The sequence below is a fragment of the Cotesia typhae genome, unplaced genomic scaffold (genome assembly GCF_013202065.1).
Source record: "Cotesia typhae breed Kobodo isofemale line unplaced genomic scaffold, CoteBio_Ctyphae contig_48, whole genome shotgun sequence".
Taxonomy (NCBI): domain Eukaryota; kingdom Metazoa; phylum Arthropoda; class Insecta; order Hymenoptera; family Braconidae; genus Cotesia; species Cotesia typhae.
The window spans coordinates 9,784,584-9,809,252 of NW_027423756.1; the positions used below are offsets into that span (position 1 = coordinate 9,784,584).

Below are 24,669 nucleotides of genomic sequence, written 5' to 3' on the forward strand. Positions count from 1 at the left end.
GCAGAGGTCTGTAATTTCTGAAAATCCTTTTGAAAGTACCTTCAACCAAAAATCAATATCCATAAAATTTTAAATTGCTTTTCAGTGTGCCGTAAAATTTTTACCAACTCAAAAATGACATCCATTGTTTTCTTTATCAGTTTTTATTGGTTTATTTGGTTCATTCGAGATTTCATAAACATGTCATAGGTCGAGCGAAAGGTCACCAGGCTGTGTAATAAAATATTTTTGTTACTTTATATACTAAATTGATGAATTTTATACTGCACCGACATATATATTTTTTTATGATACTAAAATAACGTCGTATTATTCTGTAAATATTCAACTAATAGTTTTTTGGTATTAATAACATGTAAAATTTTTTTATTTGATTTAAAAAAAAATCGAATTTTATCAAAAAAAAAAAATTTTAATTATTGAGAAAAATATATTTATTCTGCAACTCTGATCGATTAATTTTAATTTTTAATTCAAACAATCAATAACTTGTCTAAATAAATTTATTGTGACATTTTAAATTAAAAGTTGAGGTTTCAAACCCGTCGGTTTAGTTACTGTCATAATTTATTAGACTCGAAGGAACGAAAATAATGAAACTTTTATTTTCATTTACCACAGAGAAACTGTGTTGTACGTTTTACTATTGATAAATAAGTTATTTAATATGAATTATTAAATGAAAAATTAATCTAATTTAATGAAGAGTAACACAATTGAGAGTGTACTCGACACTTGATAATTTAATTAACTCATTTTTTTCAACTATTTGACAGTATGACGCTGCCTATGACGATAGTATCTTGAATTATTGTTTTTTCAAACACTCGATAACTTTTTGTGATTTCAGTTTCAATGTAAATTAGTTCAGTAGAGACATTTAAACGTACATAGCAGAACCTGAGGCTAAACGAGATAGAACTGCTGATAGCTTTTTTTTTTGCAACAGAGCTATTTTTTTTACCTAAAAGTTGTGAGCCATTTTATTTCAGATACTACAGAATTCTATAAAATGGTGCTTTAATTTTTGCTGCAAACCAACTGAGTGTTTAGTTTCATTTGAACTAGATGTCTCATTTCACCCAAGGCTTGTTCAATGTTTTACAAGAGATAATTTTTATGATTTATTAGTTTTAATGAATGTAATATTTGTTATTAAAAAAAATTTTTTTTTTTTTGAACTGATTAAATAAATTTTGAAGACTTTATTTTTATTTTCTTAGTAAAAATATAAATATGAGCCGAGATTACGTCGGATAAAATAAAATTGTTTCCCTATTTATCTATTTATCACACATAAGTATCAGGAATAAATGAACAGGAAATAAGACAGACATTTAACTTGAATTAATAATTACATTTTCGTAATTGACAAGTAATTTCCTGTTAAAGTTTTGATGAATATTTAATTGTACTAAATAATGTATAACAATTCTAAACTTTATTTCGAGAAATTGATTAAAAAAAATAAATTTAATTTGTAAAGGACTTATAATTAATTACACATACTTACAAAACAAATAAAATCATTTATTCTTAAGCATAATTTTTCTTTTTACTATGCCCTTAATTCGAAAAGCAATAACTCACGATCCTGATAAATAAAACAAAACAAAAGGTTGAATGGTTTTGTAAAAACATAATATTTCTTACCTAAAATAGATAAACATCCGAGCTCGGAGATCATAGGTGATGTATTGATTTGACACATATAGCATCCCTCGTCGGACTTTTTCAGGTGGCGTATATGCAACCGCCACGTGCAGTTGACGCCCTCGTCCATCACCTGATTGCTTCCAATCACGCCATGAACTGGTGCTGCTATTGGTGCCACCGCTGGTACGAGTCCGCCAGCCCCAGAACCCATGGAGATAGCGTTGGACGTGCCGGAACAACCACCGGCTTCATAAGAAACTGCGATGCGATTATTGTGGGTCACGATTCGTGTGTCTAATGAGAGAACAGTTTGGTCCGACGCTCTCAGCCATCCTACCTGGAAATAGCCAACATTTCACCATCAATTCATTTTCTTTTCCTATTATTTCTCCACGTCTATTCAATTTCTTCTTCTCAATATACATGTATATATATATATATATATATATATATATATATATATATATATAGGATAATACAATTAAATAACTAATTATTAATTAACGATATTACATTCCTCTGGTAACTTTTTTTCGTTCCTTTATCGCTCTACTCAGATCAATAGACATCAATAAAAAAATGTTCGACATCTATGAAAAATATGCACAACAAACTAAAAGTTATCGCGCTATTTAATTAAATATCGTCAATAAATTTTTAATTAAAATAAATATAATACAACAACTTGGTAACTCGTGTGCATGAAATAGTTTTTTTTTTCTATTTTCGTTTTTTAAATATGTTATTGATGTATCACTTTATTTTTTTAAATGTATATAATGTACACTGATAAAAAATTAATTTGATTTAAGATTAAAATTCTTGAAGCAAAAATATAATTTTTAACATCTTGAATCAATTAGAATTTATTTGAATAAAAAACAGCGTCTTAGTTCAAGAATTTCAATCATAAATCAAGTTGATTTTTTCTATCAGTGTGTAATATAAATACAATATAAATATTTAAATGTGTGTAGAGCGAATGTGATGAGAAGATTTTTCAGCATGACAATCTTACATTAAGCTCGATGTGGTACGACAATCGGTGAGAAAGCCAGTGATATAGGCCAGCTTCGAGGGAAACCAGACAGACACATTCACTTGTACTGATTTACCTCAACACCGCATTACAATGCCTACGGATTTGTTATGTATATTATCTGTCACATCTACGTACGTATATGGAAGTGCAGTATTGATATATACATATCCATATACATGTAGACATTTAGATGGAGGTGATGCTCATACCACCCACACAGTCTCTAGGTGTAAATGTGTTGCTATTGAATTACTCAATACAACGTGTTTCACCGCGAAACTCGTCATTCACCCAATAATCTACAATTAATCCGATTTACACAGTTCTCGGTTCCTCTTACTGCTTGGAAGCGTATACACCCACTGTTACCGTACATCCATATCTATATTTATATCTGTATCTTTATCTAATAACTACGTACACAGTGATGTAAGTTCATACGTATATGATATACAGCGGTCTTAGTCTTTCAGTGCTCTCCGTGACTCCTTTGCATACAATTTCATTACAAATAGATGATTGCAATTACGTAAATTCAAAGTTATACCGTACAAGTTACAATGGCATTTTACTTGGAGTTATAATATAAGATAGATGCTTTACTTTATTTAATTATTTAAACTTTAATTGATTATTTCATCAACGTTATCACTATTTTATTAATTGAGTTGTTTATAAATCAAATTAGTTTCAATTTAACTGCAGTGAAATATCCATTAAACCACATGGGTAAATTTTATTATTGTAATTGAAATTTTAGTGACATAAATTAAATAGCTGTCAATGACTTTAGCCGATATTTGAGTTTAACAATCCATTTCATACATCATATTTAATTTAAAGGTTTATCTTAAATTTAATGGAAGATCTTGCCATGTATTTTACTTTATAAAATATTTGTTAATTTTAAGGATATTAATACTTATATATGGACTATATTATATAAATACCGAGAAATTTCTGTAACATTTCAAGATTTTCCTTATGAATGATTATTAATCGCAATGTAATTAACACGTTTTACGAATTTACATCTTGCAATTTTCTTTATATTAATGCTGCATTAGAGATAATGGAATGTCACTATTTTTGGGTATCTTTAAAAACATTAAATTTACATTGCAATGATTTATCCATTAAGCTTTACTACTAAAATTAAAAAACTTTACTTTTTAGAAATAACTCCCGTTAAAATATCAAATCAATAAATTAAAAAAATTTTTCCACGTTTGATTTTGTAACGATTGATTGTAAACAGTAAATATATTTTTATAAAAAAATGTAGAAAGATTATTATTTTGATAGTGAATAAGATACTTTTCACTTTGATGATGCAACGTGTTTGCGGAAAAACGTGACTATTTCGTATCAGAATTGTTGAAAACAGTGGGATGTAGTAGTGAATGAAAGATGTAGGAAGTGTTGTTGGCGAAGTGAGTGCCGGAATAAGGAGCGATGATGTCAGTAGCAGTAGTGGTAGTGGTGGTGGTGATGGTGGTGGTGGTGAAGAAAAGAGAATGAAGAGGTGAGTTAACCCGATGGCTATCTTGTGGATATAAGGATAAAGAAAAGAGGTTTGTTTTCCAAGCGTATCACCTTGCGGGCTCGTGAGTAGGAATAATGGATTCTTTTAACGCCCACGGCATCACTTGTCGTTCGGACAAATGATGAATGAGTGAAATGTCTGATGTCGAGTCAGTTGTTTCTAGTTGTTCTCTTTTATCCTCGCTTTTATTTTAATCTTTTAGATTTGACGGTTCTCCATTTTAGTATTTGTTATTTCAACTTACTTACCTTGAATTTTCCGATGTTACGGACGTAACAAGAAAACACAGCTTCACGTCCAATTGCCGCTGTCTGATTGCCGACGGGTCGGACGAACGCTGGACCCGATGTGTATGTCTCTAAAAATAACAAATCACTCGATTTATTCTTGTCCTACTTTTTGTCTTTACTTTTATATTTATTTTTACTTTTATTTTTATTTTTATACTGCTCTTTTTTAGTCTGTTCAAAGAGAGCTTTCGATTTTAATTTGACGGATTTACAGCGAATTATTTGTAAGCTACAGTTTAGTAACTTATCAAATGATCTAAAAGTCTCTAAAAGCAACTGTTTACTCGTTTCAGGTTAAATGTTATCAATTTAAAGATTAATGTAATCATGCAAAGACTTTTTTATCCCCTTGATGGATTATACTACACGGCTCAACTGTGAATTCGTCTCCTATCACGTCACATGAGTATGAATGAGCTATTAAGCTTTAATTCAATGTGATAATAATAACTCGAGTATTCATGGTATTCAATCAGTTTAAAAATGGGGTATCAAGCTGTGAGGGATCTCCATTATCCCAAGAATTATTTTTTATGAATAGAATATTTTTTATATTTACATTTTTTCTATGAAAAATGTTTTTATTTTATTTTAATATATCAGGGCATATGTCAAAATAATATATTAAAAAAATACATCATATATTTGTTAACCATTCATCTTGTAAATACATCACATATGTTTTGTAAACATATATATGTGTATAAACTTCGTATATGTAATTTTATTTGTAAACATTTATCATGATAAATATTTACAGTACTTTGAAATGTGTGAAATAAAAAATGAAACATTGAAAAAAAAATAAATTCAAAACATTTTAAATTGTGTCATAACGTCCGAACTTTTATCTATTTATTTATTTATTTTTTTTTAGTAAATACTATGCATCCTTTCTAAAATATACATGGTTGAGAAAGTGCATCTTTCAATAATGAAAAGAATGTTTAAATTTAACTGGCGTTTATTGATCGTGAATTTTCATATTTTATAAAAACGACTCACATATTGAAATCTAATCTAAATATTCTCGTAACAATTCTGTTTAGATTTTAATTTGATTATGAGTATTTCTATTCCAAGGTATTTATTTAATTACCAGTTGCGGTATCGAGAGCGTGAAAAAAAAAAAGTTTGAACCGCCAATTAAACAAATCAATTTATCACGACACGTGTCAATAAATAATAACCAATAATCTAAACTTGGCAATTATTTTTAGGTTAGAAAACGTCTGAAACATTATTTTGAGAATGTCTGTTACTATCAGAATTATTTTTGACAAATTAAAATTATTATTGTATTCCGGTCTCTGCTTCGGTGAGTAACAGAAAATTTATAGAAATGAATTATTAATGTATTATTAACTAAAATTATCACTTCTATTGATGCAGTACCCTCGAGCTGATATAAAATGAAATATCTATAAATATACGGTTGTATTAATACTGTACACACAAAGGCACAAATTTAAATTATTCAGAAGTAAAATATGGTAGTAATGAAACTGGTGTGAATGAACATTGCGCACCTGTGGTCAGAGATTAATAATGAATTACAGCAATCAATATTCCAAAGTCCATGGACTGAGAGCGATTACACAACAATTGATATGGACATGAGGTGCGAATGGTCATTCGGGAGCGAGTAAAGTAACTGGAAAAAAAGCATTAAAAAAAACGAGCCCAACTCAAACTAAAACTAAACTCAAACAAATAAAGTGTAAAAAAAGGTTAAAAATGAAATGAAAAAGCAAATATATTTATTTTTTATTTATGTTTTTTCATCTAGGAATGTGATGATATTTTTTTATCACTAATATACGTGTGAGGGTGCTTGATAAATCCTGGGAAATAGCAATGCTCAGAGAAGCATCGTTGACATTCCCCACACTTAGCTCTCGCGCGCGATATTCCATCTTCTGCATTAATTTGCTCGTTCGGTCGATCCTCGACTTTCTCATACCCCTGGGACGATGTTGGTGGTGGCAGTCGTTGGTATTCTGCGCCTCTTACTCCTCTAGCTCTTTATCCAATGCTACCTCATTCGACCTATCCTTTAGCTCATCTCATCCTTCAGTGCTATATCTTCCTACCTCCCTACCTATCTACCAGTAGTGCTCCTGGTGTTGGTACAGCTCTCTAACCCTCATGCGCCGCCTCTGTACACCCCAATACATACTCACATGCACACAGGCTAGAGTATTCAACTGTGTACAGGGTATACTGTTCTATAACCTACCCATCACGAAGCATACCCGGCATGCCTCCAGCTCGGAGTGACAGCACGGCTTAAATCCGAGAACGAGCAATATCCAAATTGCCTCGGTGCAGGGGTTTAACGTTCCCTAGCTCGACCGAGATAGCTTCGTGGACGACAAATCGCCGGGGGAATAAAACTTTCCCGTTGATGCACAGGATTGGACAGAAACAATAATGTACCTACGAGACTTGTCTCAGATTCTCTCATTTTCTATCGCAGTCCCGCTCACACGTTTATTGACAGCAACATAAAAATCAATCACTTAAGAAGCCTCACTTAACACATCATTTCATTGCTTTTTAATTTATTCAAATTACTATTTTATTTATTACCCATACTTTTTTCCATGTCATCAAATCAAGGAGCTACTTTAGATTATTATTGACCGAAAAATTGGCTGTAATACTGATGCACGGTTCGAAAATTTATTTAATAAAATTCATTATCTGTTGATTGAATTATCAACTTTGTATTATTTACACGTGGATTTATATTGATGAATCCAAACATGCCTCGAGCACTCAATTTATGATGAATATAATATAATGATGGGAAAATTTTTTGATTAAAAAATTTTACTTTATAAAATACTTGTAGTTTTTATACGCAACATTTAAATATTCAACTTACACTGAGAAAGAGACTAATTTAATTTATTATTAACAAAATATTAATTTATTATAGTAAAATTTAGCATATAAATTCTTCTGTAAACAAAAGAATAGAATTGAATAAATAAATAGTTAAAATGAAATACTTTTATTTGTAAAACAAAATAGCAAAATATCCATTTGTAAAATTCCGTTCGTATAGAATACGTTTTCAAAAATATTTATGAAGATAATAGCATTGATAAAATGTAACAGATTTTTTTATCTAACAAAGAAAGAAAAAAAACAACTATCAATTTGTTTTACGTGACACTTGTCACAAAAAATATTTTATAAAATTCAGTCAGATATTTTTTAATAGTATACATCCGTCGCATAGAAAAATTTAACCAATTAATCTAATGCGTGACACACACTGTACTCTTCAGGATTTATTTTCATTCTCCAAAGCCTTGTGTTAACTTTAATCAATTATTTTTTTCTGTGTACTCGTCAAGTAGTAGTGTTTTGGACTCTGTGACTAAACCAATATCAGAAAAAAAAAAAAAAGAAGAAAAAATAATAACAATAATCGTACAAATATCTGTAGCCACACATACCTTACACATCTATAATCTCGTCAAAAAGGTTTAAACTCACCGATGGAAAAGGATTTTTGTCATATTGTCAAAAGTGCCGTGAATTTTCCGGTTCGAAAAATCAAGGGGATAACGCTGAGAATAACTCGTGCGAAAAACGTTACGTTTAACTATTATTTTCTATCGTATCGTTATTGTTTTTATTTTTACTCACTATACTATACTATTCTATTCTATTCTCTACTTCTTTCATTCTACCTATATTTTAGGTATTTTTTTCTTTTGTAGCTTTCCGTTTCATCCATCTCGCTCACCAGATTACTGCATCATACCACTATTCGTTCTTCTCTCTACTGCACTCATTACAACACAACTACAACTATTTTTTTTTTTTTTTTTGTTTACCGTACGCTTTTTAAAAATATTTTTTTTTACTTCCACGTCAGTGTATGTATTCACACTGCTCCCAGTAGAACTCGCGAGTGAAAATTCTTAATGCCGTGCATGGATTTCACGCATTTCCTTTCCAGTATACTATCACCATACCACGGTAGCACTATTATTATTATTAGTACTATAACTACTACGACTACGACTACAACAGCAGTATATTCCGGCTTTATCGCACTACATCCAACAGTAAAAAATAGGATATCAGATGAAGAAATGTATATATAAAGAGATACATAGCATTGAGGCGTAGTAGTAGTGGTAGTTATAGTAATCGTGATAGTAATAGCAATAGTAATAGGAATGGCAGCGGCTGTGCTGTTGAAAGAATGAATACATATACATATACATATACGTGCATATGAGCATTAGGAGAAGAACCGGGAAAAGGGAAAAAGGAAAAGAAAATAATAAAATAAAATTCTCTTTTGGGAGTATTTTTCAGATTCCAGTGGCCTCGATCGATCTCACTATTTCTTTAAACTCTAGCTCTAGCTCTAGCTCTATCTTCAACATCTACACCAGTATACCTCGAATCGGGAGTGTATATTTTATCGTGACATGTATATATTTATTTGCGATATATATAGAGGACTGTGTTCGTGCATTGACGCACCTCTTATAGTTTTCGGTAAAGAGTTGATACAGAGAGCAAACGTGAAACGAATATACACATCATCATATATACATATATATAGATATATGTATATTTGCACATACTAGAATCTACAATCTATAGTGTAGATATAACGGTAGTCTCAACTACTCAGGAGTTATATAATATAAAGACCGTGAGCCAGTGAGTAGAGTGTACCACTGGCGTACTGGAGTACTAGGTCCTAGAATACTCATGAATTTACTATACAAAAGGATATCTCAGATTTAACGATAAATCCTTTTATATTCTATAAGACTTACCGAGGCATCTAAGTCATAAAACCGATAAATCCCTCGATAACTCACGTCCATAAAGGAAAATATACATATGCGTAAGAGATACAATTCTATTCCCGAGAAAGCCTAAAAGCTTCTATTATACTCATCTTTATTCTTTGCTTTTCAATATTATTATTATTATTTTTATTACTATAGATAATATAAGCTCTATATCAACGATCTTCAACGTCTTCCACATTTCATATATTTTTTGCGCAATTGAAACGTCAGTTCTTTTGAAATTGATCGATTATCTTTTTTGTTTGTTCTTCCAGCTCACATATATATATATATATATATATATATATATATATATATATATATATATGTTCTGCAAAAAAAATTTATTTTCTCTTCGTTATATACATGTTTATTTCCTGAGACAAAGTATGGTAATATTAAGCTGTACGCTACTGGCAATAAAACATTACAAACGTTTGCAATAAAAGTATTGTTACTAAATTAAACAGCATGTTATCATGAGAATCCACTTGTTTGTAATAGTTATCGTCGTTTATACTGACGTAATTATTGTTTCAATGGCTAATGGTTAACAGTTATTTGAGATCTTTAACATTCTGTTGGAATGGGGCGAATTTATGTTGCACCATCGCGTGCTCGCTTTTAACTTATTATACAATATTATGTTAATACATCACTCTGAATATTACGAGAGATAACCATCGGGTGGATGATGTTGGATCGATTACTGAGAGCGGAATATCTTTTGTTTATATTTAAAACAACAGATGTTTAATAAACTTGCACTAGATTCCGCAAAAAGGAATTTTAGGTATTTTACAAGAGAATGAATATTATTTGAGTAAGAATGAGCGGAGGGTGAGTAGAAAGAGTAAGAGGCAAGAGGGTGCCGGTGAGGGAATACCAGGAGAGACGCACTTTGATGGAATGGCAACAGGTTTTCCGTTAATTTTATACTTGGCGACTACTTTCGGGCTCGCCCGTAAAAACAATGAAATCCAACAAAATAGCGAGCGGAAGCTATTTGATTCCATTGCTTCTCATCTTACGTAAATAGACTGCGGCTTTTCTACTTCACCGCTAACATAATACTCTCATTACAACTTCACTCTGTAATTGCTTTAAAAGCTTTGCTTACTTTTTCTATATAACTTTTTTATTTATGTGTCCGTTTGTTTGCCGCATGGTTCTTTGTCATTCCTCCCACTCTCAACTCCCTTTGTCTGTCTTTCTTCAGCGTGCTTTAATTGACTCTGCAAACTTGAGTAATACTGCTGGGAGCACTTTTTGTCATTATTTAATGTATTCTTCGGTAAGATTGTTGAGTAAATATAATAACAAAATTATATTAGTGAATGGACCAGTTCAAAGGGCTATGTGCAAATAAATTATCCTTTTTGACTGTCAGCGCTTTTGTACATCAAATGTCTCATTAAATAAGTTCGTTATTTCAGCCAGTGGTTGTGTACTTTTCCGCTTTTTTTTTTTTTTTATTTTCATTTTTATAAAATAATTAGGACACTAATTCAGTAGGTTAGATAATTTTTTTTTTCAGCTTTACGGGTATAAAAGTTGATGGAATTTAAATGAAAAAATTTTAATTGGCAGAATTTGTTATTTATAAAAAACCAATTAAATCTAATCTAAAGTTTATTTTTGTTAAACAAAATTAAACGGTGAACTTGTTTGTTAAAATAAAAAAGTTTTAAATTAATATCAAGTACATAAATAACAAACTACGTAATAAGATAAAACTAATTATTATTTTTTTTACTTAGCAATTTATTTTTATCTGAAAGTTTAAAGTTTGATAGGTCATTTTACAGTGACGCTCTATATATTTAAATGTAAGTATATATTCTATAATAGAGTTCCGCAGAAACTAGAATTTTAACGCTTTGTTAGATATTTTTGTATAATGACGTCATATTGTCTTTAATTAAAGACTACTGTAAAACGGACACGTCTGCAGGGACTCAGCTGCAAAATAAAATACTAAAAAATAAAAGAATAAAATAGAGAAGTTTATTTTATTTCATTTTTTTTTTATTTCACTCGACACGTGAGTTTGTTGAGCAGTGAGTAAAACGTGAGAGAGGAATTCCGCAGTAAAATCCGCGGCAGGCGTTTACGCACCGGAAACAATTTGTACCGCTTCTCGAAAAAAATACTGACGCATATACTGAATTTATTATTATTTTTTTTTTTATTTACATGTTAACTGTTATTATTATCAGTATAACGTAAAATTTTATAGTTAATAAATGGAATTATGAGCTCATTTTCAACGGAAAATAAAATTCCTAAGAAATAATGCCTATCCACAATAATCCGATTGACCTCCGATATTTTATAGCTAATTTGAGTTATCGATTTAGCATAATGCAACTTTAAACTTGCCAGAAACAAAATAATCGACGATTGAAAGTCAATAAAAAACTTTTTCCAACAGCAGATGCTGTGGTCACCACTATAAGCATCTCGGTCTGACGTAATATACGCTAGTATTCCTTGCTGATATGCCTAACAGGGTTTTTAAATTATAACCACAAAGATTAAAAGTTAAATTTTGTTACTACTATTATCATATATTTTCCAATAGTCTTCATAGTTTCTTTTTAAAATGTTTTAATAAAAATTTAATAATTTTTATTTCTGTTGTTGAAGTCAATGAATAAAATTGATTTTAGAATTTATGAAATGGACGAGAGTTACATACAAATTCAAAAAAGATAAGAGAAGCTTTATCCACAAACAAAACGAACTCTAGCTCTACTTAAAACACTCAATATTGGCAAGCCAATAAGTATTCACGCAATAAATTTTTATTCGGTTTATACATAAAAAAAAAAATCATAATATTTTTCATATCCACAGTATAATTTTTTTCTGGCATTTGATAAATATTTTTAACACAGGGAAAAAAATTTTTTTTTGCATTTTCATTGGTACCTCTTACAGATGTACGCCTTTATAACATCTGTACTGGGATATGTTTTTGATTTTAAAAATAAATATCAACTTTTACTTTATTAATTAATAGCGATACACTTGTATATTTACTTTGTTTATTTAAAAAGTACGTCAGTACAAATAGATAAAATCCAATCAACCATTTGCTTGTTCCAAGAGATCCACGGGCTGAATAAATAATGAATCACCCAAAAATGAAATATACATCCTCCATAAAAAAAAAAAAATTATATTGAAATATAAAAAAAACACATAAAAAATCGATAAAAAAAAAATATTAAATATGAATGAATGATATATAAAAGTATGCATAGAAAACATCTTTTATATAATATCATACAAGTATTTCGTGTATATTTTTTATGCATATTTTAGATGTTATTAATTTATTTTTAATATAACTTTTATACTTCAACATATATTTTTATGTAAATTATTTCCATGGGGTATATTATAACAATCGTGAAAAAAAAAATTTACCAAAAATTAGCTATCTAGCAAATTTTAATAATCTTTCAGTTTTAATTATCCGAACAATGGAAATACAGAGTGATAATAATGATACCCGTGTAATTAAAAATTGAATTATTTCATAAATGATCGCGACAAAAAATAAATTAAACGCATAACAGAAAAAAAAATTTCTTTGATGTTAAGTGGAATTATCAGCCTTTGTTCCGACAAATGAGATATCCATTATAAAAGCTAAATCCTTTCTCGTGCAGTAATTATCATTAAAAAAAATTTTTTTAATTATGTTTTTTATCAAATTGTAATCAATTACCCTCTTTCTATTTTCCAGACTAAAAAATTACAGGTTAATTATTTTTACACTACGTATAAAAAGTAGTAATTTCAAATTCATACATATAAAGAGTTATAAACGTTTACAGATGTGTAATACACGTTAATTATTTTAAAAAATTAATGTAGCGTAGCTAGCTGGGTTTCCTTTCGTAATAATTTTCTCGGAGTTTAATTGAGAGAGACTTGTTCGCTTTTCATCTTTTATATACTGTCACTCATATTTGTATCTACCAGTATTATACATTTACGCATATCACATCATACATATACGAGTACAGTGTATGTACTTTTGACGTTAAAATGTTTCACTAATGAAATATAAATTATAATACAGACAACTGCTTTAAGATGCACCGTTATATATCACTTCATAAAGTTTAACTTTTGATCTTGAATTAAAAAATTTTCTGACATTATTTTTTATTACTATTAACATTTTTTATTTTAATTCATTCCCTTTGACTTTGACATAATGTTGCTCGGGTAATATTTACGTTACTTTGCCCACTTAGCATTAGCAGCGAATTTTGTTTGGGGTATTAACTAAAGAATGCTCTTTTAAGCCAACCCCTTCACCAGCAAAATCGAAAGGATCTACAGGAAAAAAATAAAATAAAGTAGAGAAGGGCACACCGACAGGAGTAAAGACACCGGGATTATATAGAAAAGGTGGAAAAGTAATGCTGAAACAAAAGAGAAATAGATACCTATATAAAATAGGAATGAGCAAAAAAAAAGAGGAGCCAGAGCAGATTGAGAAGAAAAAGAGAAATAGGAGTGGGAATGGGAATGGGAATGAGAATGAGAAAAAGAAGGAAAACCCAGTGGGACTTTTAGCAGAGTGGCAGCACCTTTCCATTAGTTTCGCGTCCCCTAACGGAGACTCTAACGAAATGGGGGTTTCCCCAGGAAACGAATTTAACCCATTAGTGTGCCCGCATCAAACCGTTTTTTTGTAAACGATACTGACTAGTGCGACGACGTTGGGTCACTACACTCTCTACTTATCGGTATAAAACTCGACGATTTAATAATAAATAAATAAATAAACTAAAATAAAAAAGTAAATAGAATAGCAGTTGGGATAAAACCCCGTTGACCTCATTCGATAATCGTTACCTGTTCAAAGTATCTTTTACTATATTTTTTTTTTATTAAATCTTGGTAATTAAATATTTCACCCATCTGCTCTATCTCTATGCAGAATTTATATTTTTTTTTTTATATTAACCTTCTAGATACATTACATATGATATACGGAAAGAATTTTGTGATGACATTAACGATTTTTATTTTGTAGTTTTTACAATTTATATTCTGATCATGGTACGATCGAAAGTATTTTTATCTTGATATTTACATTTACTATTTAATCTAAAATTAATAAATTAAGAATTATTGTACAATAATTAAAAGCATTAAACTCTTTCGATTGAACATCAAAGAAATAAAAAAAAGGGGATGTATAAAACTTCATAAAATGATAACTCAAAAAATAATCTACTTATTTAAAATTTTTTTCAAATGTATTTTGATAACCATACATTTTATTTTCAATAATTCTTAATATATTAATGTTAGATTTAACTACATTGAATAATAAATATAACTATCAATAAGGTAATTCTTAAAATAATATTATGGTAAGAGTTGCCATCACATAAATTGGAAAACCAAGGATACACAGATCGTTGACGCTACCACAAAATTCTCTCTGTATATAATATAATATATTTAGGTGGTTTTCCGCTTTGGCTTATAAGCAGTCTGATGGCATTACCGAGTTGTTATCATTAAAATGCTTCTGTATAAATCGTCTCTTGATTTAACCAAAGTCTGTCAAAAGAACGTACGCGTAATTGAGGTTAAAACTAATTCAGTCAGATAAATGATTTGAGTTAATGAAAAAAATTTTTTTCCTTGCTTTTGTTTGTTAAATGATTTATTTTACCACCGAGTTATTGAACGGGTATATTTTTTTTATATTAAAATTTCTTTTAATTAATAAATTAATAAAATATGTGAGTAATTATATCATTTAATTATACAACCCAAAAAAAAGTCAATCATCTTTATTGAATGATGGCAATTAATTACGAAATATTCTGTACATATAGTACAATAATATTCCATTTGAATTACTAATTAATGATATGAACATTATTAAAGTAGATTTGTTATCAATACTCATCATAATTGATTTAATTGTAAATATTTACGAATAATTTAAATTACAATGTATCTGCATTTTTAGTATTATTATTTTAGTTCGATGATAATGAAGATATTTATTGATGTAATGGGAGATCAAATGATGTATACACAAATTTTGAAATAATTATCTCCTGTATTTCAATTTCATACGTCTGATCAGATTATGTGTTATGACCCTTGTATTATATTTCAATAACGTTACACTCATATACGCCAGAGCTGATATGCGAGGATATAGTTGATATTATTTGAGCAGAGTATTGTTATAATATGATATGAAACTTGCATTAAAATAATTACCGAAGTTGTGACCAATTTACGGAATATTCATGTGGTATATCTATATCTTTGCTAACATCTGAATGTACATGAATGTATCTAAGTTGTATATAACTTTGATTTTAATTGTATATGAAAATTATTTTTAGTAAATTTAGAAAGTTCCTCTTGTAATCTATTATAGTATCTTCCGTCCACATCAAATAATAAAGCATGTTGGCTTAAATTATGTCAGCTCGTATTATATATACAAGAGAATAAATTATTCAGTATACATACCACTGGTGATATGTATCACAGTGTATTTATGTATTTATAAAATCGTCGAATTTTATAAAAAATATTTATAAAATTATACGATCGTCTATTTCCATTTTCGGTATGAAGATTATAATAAAATTAGTGATTTAAAAATAATGTTCACTTTACGTTTAGAGAAGGTCAAAGTAGATATCCGACCACTTCGTCGATTAATACTTTATTAGATCTTTTATCTACCTGATTGGATACTTAATTTGGTTAAAACTGTATTCACGTACTTAAATGATGTAACCGAGTGATATATTTAGTAATATACATATATCTATATATATTTAACTCTTCACTGATATTAATTTGACAAAAGTAGTCGCGAAAGTGATTTTAAATTAACGTATTTCTATAATGCTTCGCTTTAGAAACAAAGTTATAATAGAATAATTTTACAAGAGTTAACTTTTAAAATGGTCTGTAGAATATTTTATCGCTTACATTTATTGCAAAGTTCCAAAAGTTCATTTTCATAAATAACATAACAATTTTTTTTTTTGACAAACAAATTGTAAAAATTTAGAAAAAAAAAAACATCTATTTAGTCTAATTAAATTGCTATAAAATTTTTAAAAATAGCTACTCCGAAAATCTAACTCTAATGAGCGATGTAGGTATTGATTGTGCCCTAATGGAATAAAATCCAATTTCATCTCTGATTTGGATGTTAATTAATTTCACGTTTAAATTAGTTACAATGTTTTCCATCTATTGTTAATTAGTGCTCTAAATTGCAGTTGTGGGTGGCTCTAGCAGCGATATCACTATTAATGTACGTCTATTATATTGGAATAGAGAGTGTCATGCAGAGAGGAATGATTTTAAATATTGGACATTCAAAAGCTGGGTGAGTTAATGAGAGTTTGCTGTTATTGTTTCCTGTCAAACTGTCATAGAGTAGTATTATTTCATATTAACTGATTGCTACCTCATTTTTGTATTAAGCGTTTAGTTATCAAGTACATAATGATTTTATAGATCTATAATAACTACTCTGTTGATATGCTGAACATGTTATAATATTAATTTTTGAATTTATAAAGTTACTGTTTAGTATTGATGACATTTAATTACGGCACAACAAGCTTCAATTATCACTCAATAATAAAATCAAAAACAAAAATTGAATGAAAACAAAATATTGTTTAATTATAATTGGTGTATTAAATACACCAATTATTTAGCGATTTAAAACGTAGTTTTAAAAAACGATTTTTTTACGACATGTAAATTTTAGTGCAAAATAAAAGTTACTTTAAAAAAAAAAAATTTATATTTTTCCGGATGGTAAAAAGTATATTTAATCCGTCATCGGATTTAATAAATATCACTTGGGTTTTAAAAATTTGTTAAAAAGACGATTGAACCATCGTCCGACTCGTAAAAAAATAAAAAAAAAAAAAGTTATTGCAAAATATTTTCAATCGATAAATGTTTATTTCTTTAATTAATTTCAATAATTATTATCCGAATGTTTGTAAAATAATAAATGAATAAAAACTTCATTAAATTTTATTCCACGCAGTTCGAACTAACGGAGATAATTTTTCTCTTCGATTTCCGATTCATTCGAATGAATATAGCTCACATAAAATTATTAAAGTTGATATTAATTTAATTTTTTTTTTTTTTTTGAATATAAATCGGCGTTACATAAGCACCCGCAAGTATTCTCTAATTAAATGATATAATCTTTTTCAAGCCGCAAGTTATTAGTTTAACCGAGTGGCATTATAATAGAAGGGATTGCTTGACCACAATTTTCCTTCTGGTTAATTAATCAATTCTATTTTCTGAATCACTTCTATCAAAGATTTATACTCAATTTAAATGAATATTTATTATTAAGCTTTCTTTTTTAAGAACTCAAGTGACAAGTTAAGTTGAACTTATTTCAAGTAAAATTTTAAGGTACATTCATTGTTAATTTGTCAGCTGTCGATTGAAAAAAACGTATCCTATTGTTATGTAAAACATATTTTTTTTATAACGTTTATCTTTTCTATATAATATTGAAGACCGTCATAATTTTTCGTTGTTCGTAGACCAGATAAGAAAATAACTAGAGTTCATGTCCCTTATTTAGATGCTCAGTCTGAGACCTCAATGCATTTAAGATTACAAAACCGGAACAAACAAATAAATGGAGTTTAAACATTAGAAAAAAATATCCAGAGAGTTCAAAGGTATTTCTTAAATACATTGCGGCACTCGAACTCAGACTGGGAAATTTTTATCATTATACTCTCATTACTGTCCAAATATTAGGCATAGAAGATAATATAGTATGAGTCAAAAGAAATAATAATTTTATGATAATAAACAAAATTTCTTAAACAATCTTTTACAATAAATTTAGTTAGATAATGTCTTGAGAATAATAAATAATTTAAGGTAAAAATAATAAATAAGAATTTCAAATTGAACAATTAGTAAATGTTAAAAACTAAAAGCAAATAAATTAAAAGTTACAAATTAATTATTAAAAGGAATTGACTAATTGTTTATTAAAATTTTTATCGATCACAAAAAAAGAAATCATCCGATTATTGATAAAATCGTTCGAAGAAATTGTTTAAATATTAAATTAATTTAAGAAATGTTAATATTCAAAAATTTTCATATATTAAACAACAAGTAACATTAAGATCTCCGTGTGCATTTGTGTGTGTATAGATGCGCCTATATATTAACATAAGTGTACCAGTAAGATTATCGTTGTACAATGTGTAGGAGGTAAAAGCATACAAGTATAATAAGATAACTTGTGATCTATACTTGTACATCAAAATACGGGGAAACCGCCACCGCAGCATTTTCCGACACATCCGAAGAGAGGGTATTCAATTCTCCCTCCAATTGACAACGGAGGGCCCGTAAAAATCTCGGGCCCGGGAAGCTGCTGGGTGTTCGCTCTCTTCGTGTTTTGACCTATCTAGTGTTAACATCATCAATAGATTACGACTAATTCTGTTTTTTTTTTTATACAATCAATTGTAAAATAAAGTAAAGTTGTGAAGTGAATTAAATTAACGAAAAGAAAAAGAACAAGATTCACCAATTGTACCAGGTAAAATTTAAAATTATTAATTTGTAAATTTTAACAATTTGAAACCGCATTGTATGAAAGAAAATATTAGATTTCACCTTTTTGTATTATTTGTAATCAATTTATAATTTAACCAATTTTTAGTTAAATAATATACTTATTAAATTTACCTAACGAACTATTTATTCAATCAAACCTATCATTCTCAATAAATTAAAACTCGGAAGTTCCCGGTCTATTAGTCTAACACGCTAGGACCAAATACTGTTAATCACTTCAAATGTAAAATTAATTAATTATCATAAATTAAATAATTTTTACATAACACTATCATTTGTGTCATTGATATTCTGTGGTTAAATTTAAATTAGCTGTCGAAGAAAAGTTAAACTGAAGTATTTATTCATTCATTATAAATCGGGAATTTGTCAGATGAATTTTTTTAAAAGCTGAATTTAATTTTTTTAAAAAAACATATTTAAAGGTAATTTACTCGATTCTTTTGATTTTTTTTATTTATACATATATATTAACATAAAGGGAAGAAAAAGCAAAAAAAAGTAGCTAAGGAAAAAATGGACCTTAAGCTATGCAAATACAATGGATCCTCTTTTTTACTTCTGCTTAGAGTAAATAATACAAACTTGGAGTTTCCACAAAAAAATTTGATTAATACATTTTTTTCTTTTCCAGTGCAAACAATTATAATCAATCATCGTAAACAGTGGTTTGATCAAAAACTAAAAAATACAAAAATAATTAAATTCTTTTAATGAAAAATTTCGTTAATTTAAAATACATCAAAAAAATTATTGTGGAGGTATTAAACTATTTGAAAGATTTAAGAAAATAAATTTTCAAAACGTTCTGGGTTTTACGTACAGTTATTAGTTGCCGAAATATCGATAATCAAAGACAAGCGGATTGGCCGTCATTTAATAGTCGATATCTCATCGAAAAATCAACGTAGAATTAAAAGTCGCTAATAGAAACTAAGAGGATACACTAACTGACAATAATTCAGCTTTTTCAGTCATTTTAATTATTTGAGTGGCGTATTATGTTGTATATATCTCAAATAAAAATAAATCCTCCGCTATTGTAGAAACAGTATTATCATTATTATTTGGAGAAGTTAATGAGATTAAATGTTTAACCGCAGCACACACAATTTAAAACATAACGTTTGTATTTATACGAAGTTTCGGATTATTCTTCCGTGATGAGTGAAATTGTTGCGGTGATGGTTATTGCAAACACAATAAAGTAATTATATGAATTGCGTAATCAACTTAACGATTAATTCATTACTAAAATGGTAATAATTATTATTATTTTAATAATAATAACAGCAATGATAATAATTTGTTCAAATAAATAAAATAAAGAGTACATATTAATATAAATGTATTTATATATTCATAAAATTTTTCGCTATCGAAATACCATTAAGATAAGAGTTAAAAGAATGAATGAGCTCTTATCACCGTGAAATAGTATATTGAACGGCAATTAACCGAGCGATAAATATCAAAAGTGAAACAATGAAAAAGTTAAATAAAATTATAATCACACTTTTTTTTTGTTATTAAATTGAGAGAAAAATAAAAAAAAATAGTGAACGATAAATATCGAGAGTTGAATTAAATTTATAAAATTCTATTTAAATCAGAATAAATAATATATTATACAAAATCCCGAAAAGGGAAAGAAAATAGGACGAGTAAAAAAAAAATTTAAGATATTTTTTAATTTTTGACGATCCCTTCAGTTACGATTCGTCGACGTAATGTACCGTGTAACCCGTGGGGAGTGAAAAAATATAAAAGTAGAAAAAAAAAAGCAAAAACAAATTACGACAAGCAACCAACGAGGAACGAAGATCCAATCCACTTTTAATATCATCTAAATTCCAAGCATACTCCTACCCTCCCCACCTTCGGTTCTTTACTCGAACAACTTTTTATCCTCTGGTAAGAATAATAAAAGAAATGAAGAAAATACATATCATCGTGATAATTATTATTGCGATCGTAATATTATAATAACCACGGAGTTAAACATTAAATTTAAAACCCTTATGATTATAATTGTACATATAAATTATTATGTTATTATTATATATCACATAAGAGACCTCTATCTAATGAATAATTCCCGTAGATTTATAATTAAAATGTTACCGGTTTAATTCACTCATTTGAATTGCAAGCATACTACCATCGTGGAATAAAAGATACCATCACTATCCCACTAAAAAGATCATTAAAAATTAATGACATTGTCTTTATTTCTTTTTCTTTCTCACTCGTTTTCTCTCTCTCTCTCTCTCTCTCTCTCTCTCTCTCTCTCTCTCTCTCTCTCTCTCTCTCTCTCTCTCTCTCTCTCTCTCTCTCTCTCTCTCTCTCTCTCTCTCTCTCTCTCTCTCTCTCTCTCTCTCTCTCTCTCTCTATCTTTCTCTCTTCAATATTCCTCGAACTCTATCTAGTTCTGTCTATTTAAAAAAAAATACGCGTATATATTTCAATGAAAAAAAAGCCTTTGCGCGCGAATACCGGTGAAAAGAAACTCATTCATCTAGTTACCGGAATAATGAGATAGAAAAAAAAATCTTTAAGAAGTTAGAGGAAGTATACGTAAAAAAATTTACCAAGAAAAAAATCCTTTCACCCTCTGATTTTTCAACGAATAAATTTAAAATCCGAGAACAGATTATATTTTCAATTATATAAAAATAAGCCTTACCTTGATAAGAATGGGTCTTGGAGCCCACATATCCCATCGCTTGTCCAATAAGGCCAAGTGCAAGGATATAAAATGATCTTCTGAGTAATACCGCGGCGTTGAGTGTTTTGTTGACCGGCGGTAATCCTGCCTCACGGCAAATCTTTTTCATCCCTTGTCCCTGCATTAAAACTCACTCTACCGTAGACTTAACAAAATATATTCCAAGTAGTAAATAATAATAATTATTATTACTACTTTACTATTGTATCATTTCCGCCGTAATACCAACAATAGTTTTCTTATATAAACTAGCACAATTTTTGAGCACCTTGTTGTTTAGTCATCAAACTAAATGTAGGCTGAGTCTTGCTGTTGACAATTAGCCAACAACCCGTAACGGGATATACTGAAGGAGCAGTCTCAGTTTGAAGGGATAGAGCAAAAGAGAGATTATTACTGTAAACTATCATGAGAGCCAACGGAGAAGGTTCAGATGAAAATAATAACGATGTCACTGACGAGTGCAGTAGAAATATAAATGATAAAATATAAATAATTTAAAATGCACGGTCGACGAGCAACTGATACCCCGGGGGGTCTACTACACTAAAATAAGGATGAAGCGATGCCTCGACAACTCGTAGTAGTAATTTCCTCGTGGGGCGCACGTGCGCCCGCAGCTCATCGTCATCATCGGATCCACGTCTCTCATGTTCTCTGATCGCTTTCAACACTGCTTTATCTTATGCTACTCTTTTGGAACCCTCTTTACTTGCTCACTTACTTTCGCACCCTTTATTTCTTTTTCACCCTCTACTCACGTTTTTCTATTTTTCCATTTACATGTCTTCACACATCCATCGCCTCTTTATTTTTATCTTCTTCTTTTTTTTTTTTTTTTTTTATTTCTATTATTCGAGTTCTCGAAACTCCTTCGAGCTGAATTTTTTCTCACTTTGTTTTTTTCACTTTTTTCGTAGAACTAAAATAATATCCACGCTTCCGCACTGCCTAACGTCCCACGGGATGTAACTATCAATTTTTCTTCAGCCCACTACATCCCGGCAATTCATATTTTCCCGCCAACCGGCGGTATATTTTTATGCTTTTTTACATTCACCTTTTAGAGATAAAAATAGTTTAACCATACGAAGATAAATATTTAAAAACATTTAACTACATTAATCCATCAATTTTATCGTCATCGCACATAGAAAAAAAAATCCCACGTGAAAAAAATCTCCTCCAACAGCACAGTACCATCCAATGAGAAAAAAAAATAAATAAAAATAAAATAAAAATAAATAAAATAAATTAATAAGCGTAAAATATGAGCGGTGAGCACGAGCGAGAACCGGCGTATCAATCACACTCGTGTCAGTATCACACTTGGTCTTAGTCGGCAGAATTGGTCCTGGTTCCGCTGTCCCGGGCCGTGGACTGCCGCTGCCTGGAAACCCTCGCAGTACAGAGAGAGGATGCCCGTGCTTTCCCCACCACCAAATCCGACTCGCCTCGCGCTTTCGTTCGTCTGTCATTCCCACTCCCTTGCGTCCCCTGCGAATCGCTCGACGGCACCATACCACTAGCTCTCTTTACTCTTCTATCCGTCCGCTTTGCCGTCCCTCCTCTGCTCTCTTATCCTCCACAGAGTAGAGTAGAGTAGAGTAGAGGATAGTAGCATCTGTCTTGCTTGGATTCGCGCAAGTAATACTCCCCCAAGTAGGTCTTGTCTTCTTTCAAGCTCTTGGGTCCCGCCAGTAAAGCTCACGCCACTGCCGGTCTCACTCTACTCACAATCAGTCCTAGTAGTAGTGCCGCTCTACCGTCAGACTCGTTCACACTCACCGCATCCACTTGCTGTCTGTTTCTCTCGCTCTATCACCCTCGGCAACGGCAACGGCAACTCTCGCCGGACGTTTGCGACGGTAACCACTACTACATACAACTACAACTACAACAACTACAACTACTACAACTACAACTACTACAACTACAACTACAACAACTACAACTACAACAACTACTAATACTCTCACTACTACTATCGCTACTACGGCTGACTAAAACTAGACCATTACTACTAACACCCATGGTGATATTCTATGTACACACAAGAATGAAAGAGAAGGAGAGAAGAGAGCGCGTGCGCCCGGAATGGTGCCCTGATGCCCGGGCACCGCTGCCTCCTCTCAGGTTCACAAATCTCTCCTATGCCGTAACAAGTTTCGTTACAACGCAGAGACACGCCGGGTCGCAAAGGAGTCGAACGGTTTAAAAGATCCGGATATATATATATATATATATATATATATATATATATATATATATATATATATATATATGTAAATATACAGAAACGATCGAGAATATAGATATGTATAATAATATAATAAATGTAAGAGGAGACAGTGATAAAAGTAACCCGGAGGGCCTTTCTATTCCTACGTCCCCACGCTACTTGTTTAAATTAAATCGAGGATCGGTAGGTTAAAATTCCCTCGGAGATTCGTCTTGAGAGCAGGACATCGGTTGGAAAGAACCACCGTACGACGACGTAGATCCCTCGGGAATTACTTCGTGAGTTTACACGGATTAGAAACGTTTACTTTTTCACCGCGAATAGAATGAAGGAGCACGATAAAGGTTTCTGGATCCAAGACAGACCAGTTAGATAAAAAGTGGACTTTTCCAAACACGGCTGACGATCGGGCACGCGAGTTCACGGCAACTCGGCTGCAAATCCCGGCTAAGGAGGAGAAGAAAATAATAAAACAGAGAAAAAGAGGAGAGAATGATGCTCGAGATGCTCCCGGGGGAATTATTCTTGGAATTTACACGGATTAGAAACGTTTACTCGGTTTACTTTTATCTTAAAGTTTTTCTTATACTTTTACTTATTCTTCATCTTGCTTTTAATCTTATTTTCTTGATTTCGCTCTTGCTCTCGCTGTTATTAT

The 24,669-nt window shown here is 30.2% G+C and overlaps 1 protein-coding gene across 1 annotated transcript in view; it reads right to left on the reverse strand.

The window, feature by feature from the left end:
- The window catches only part of LOC141530010 (protein amalgam), a 36,203-nt gene extending 12,571 nt beyond the window's left edge, over positions 1–23,632 (reverse strand). Inside the window, exons 1-3 of the mRNA XM_074246845.1 lie at positions 21,728–23,632; positions 4,493–4,602; positions 1,654–1,993 (exon numbers count right to left, since the gene is read on the reverse strand). Coding sequence (XP_074102946.1) covers positions 1,654–1,993; positions 4,493–4,602; positions 21,728–21,893 — 616 coding nt within the window. The 5' untranslated portion in view covers positions 21,894–23,632. The remainder of the gene's footprint in view (positions 1–1,653; positions 1,994–4,492; positions 4,603–21,727) is intronic.
- Positions 23,633–24,669: the final 1,037 nt, after the last annotated feature.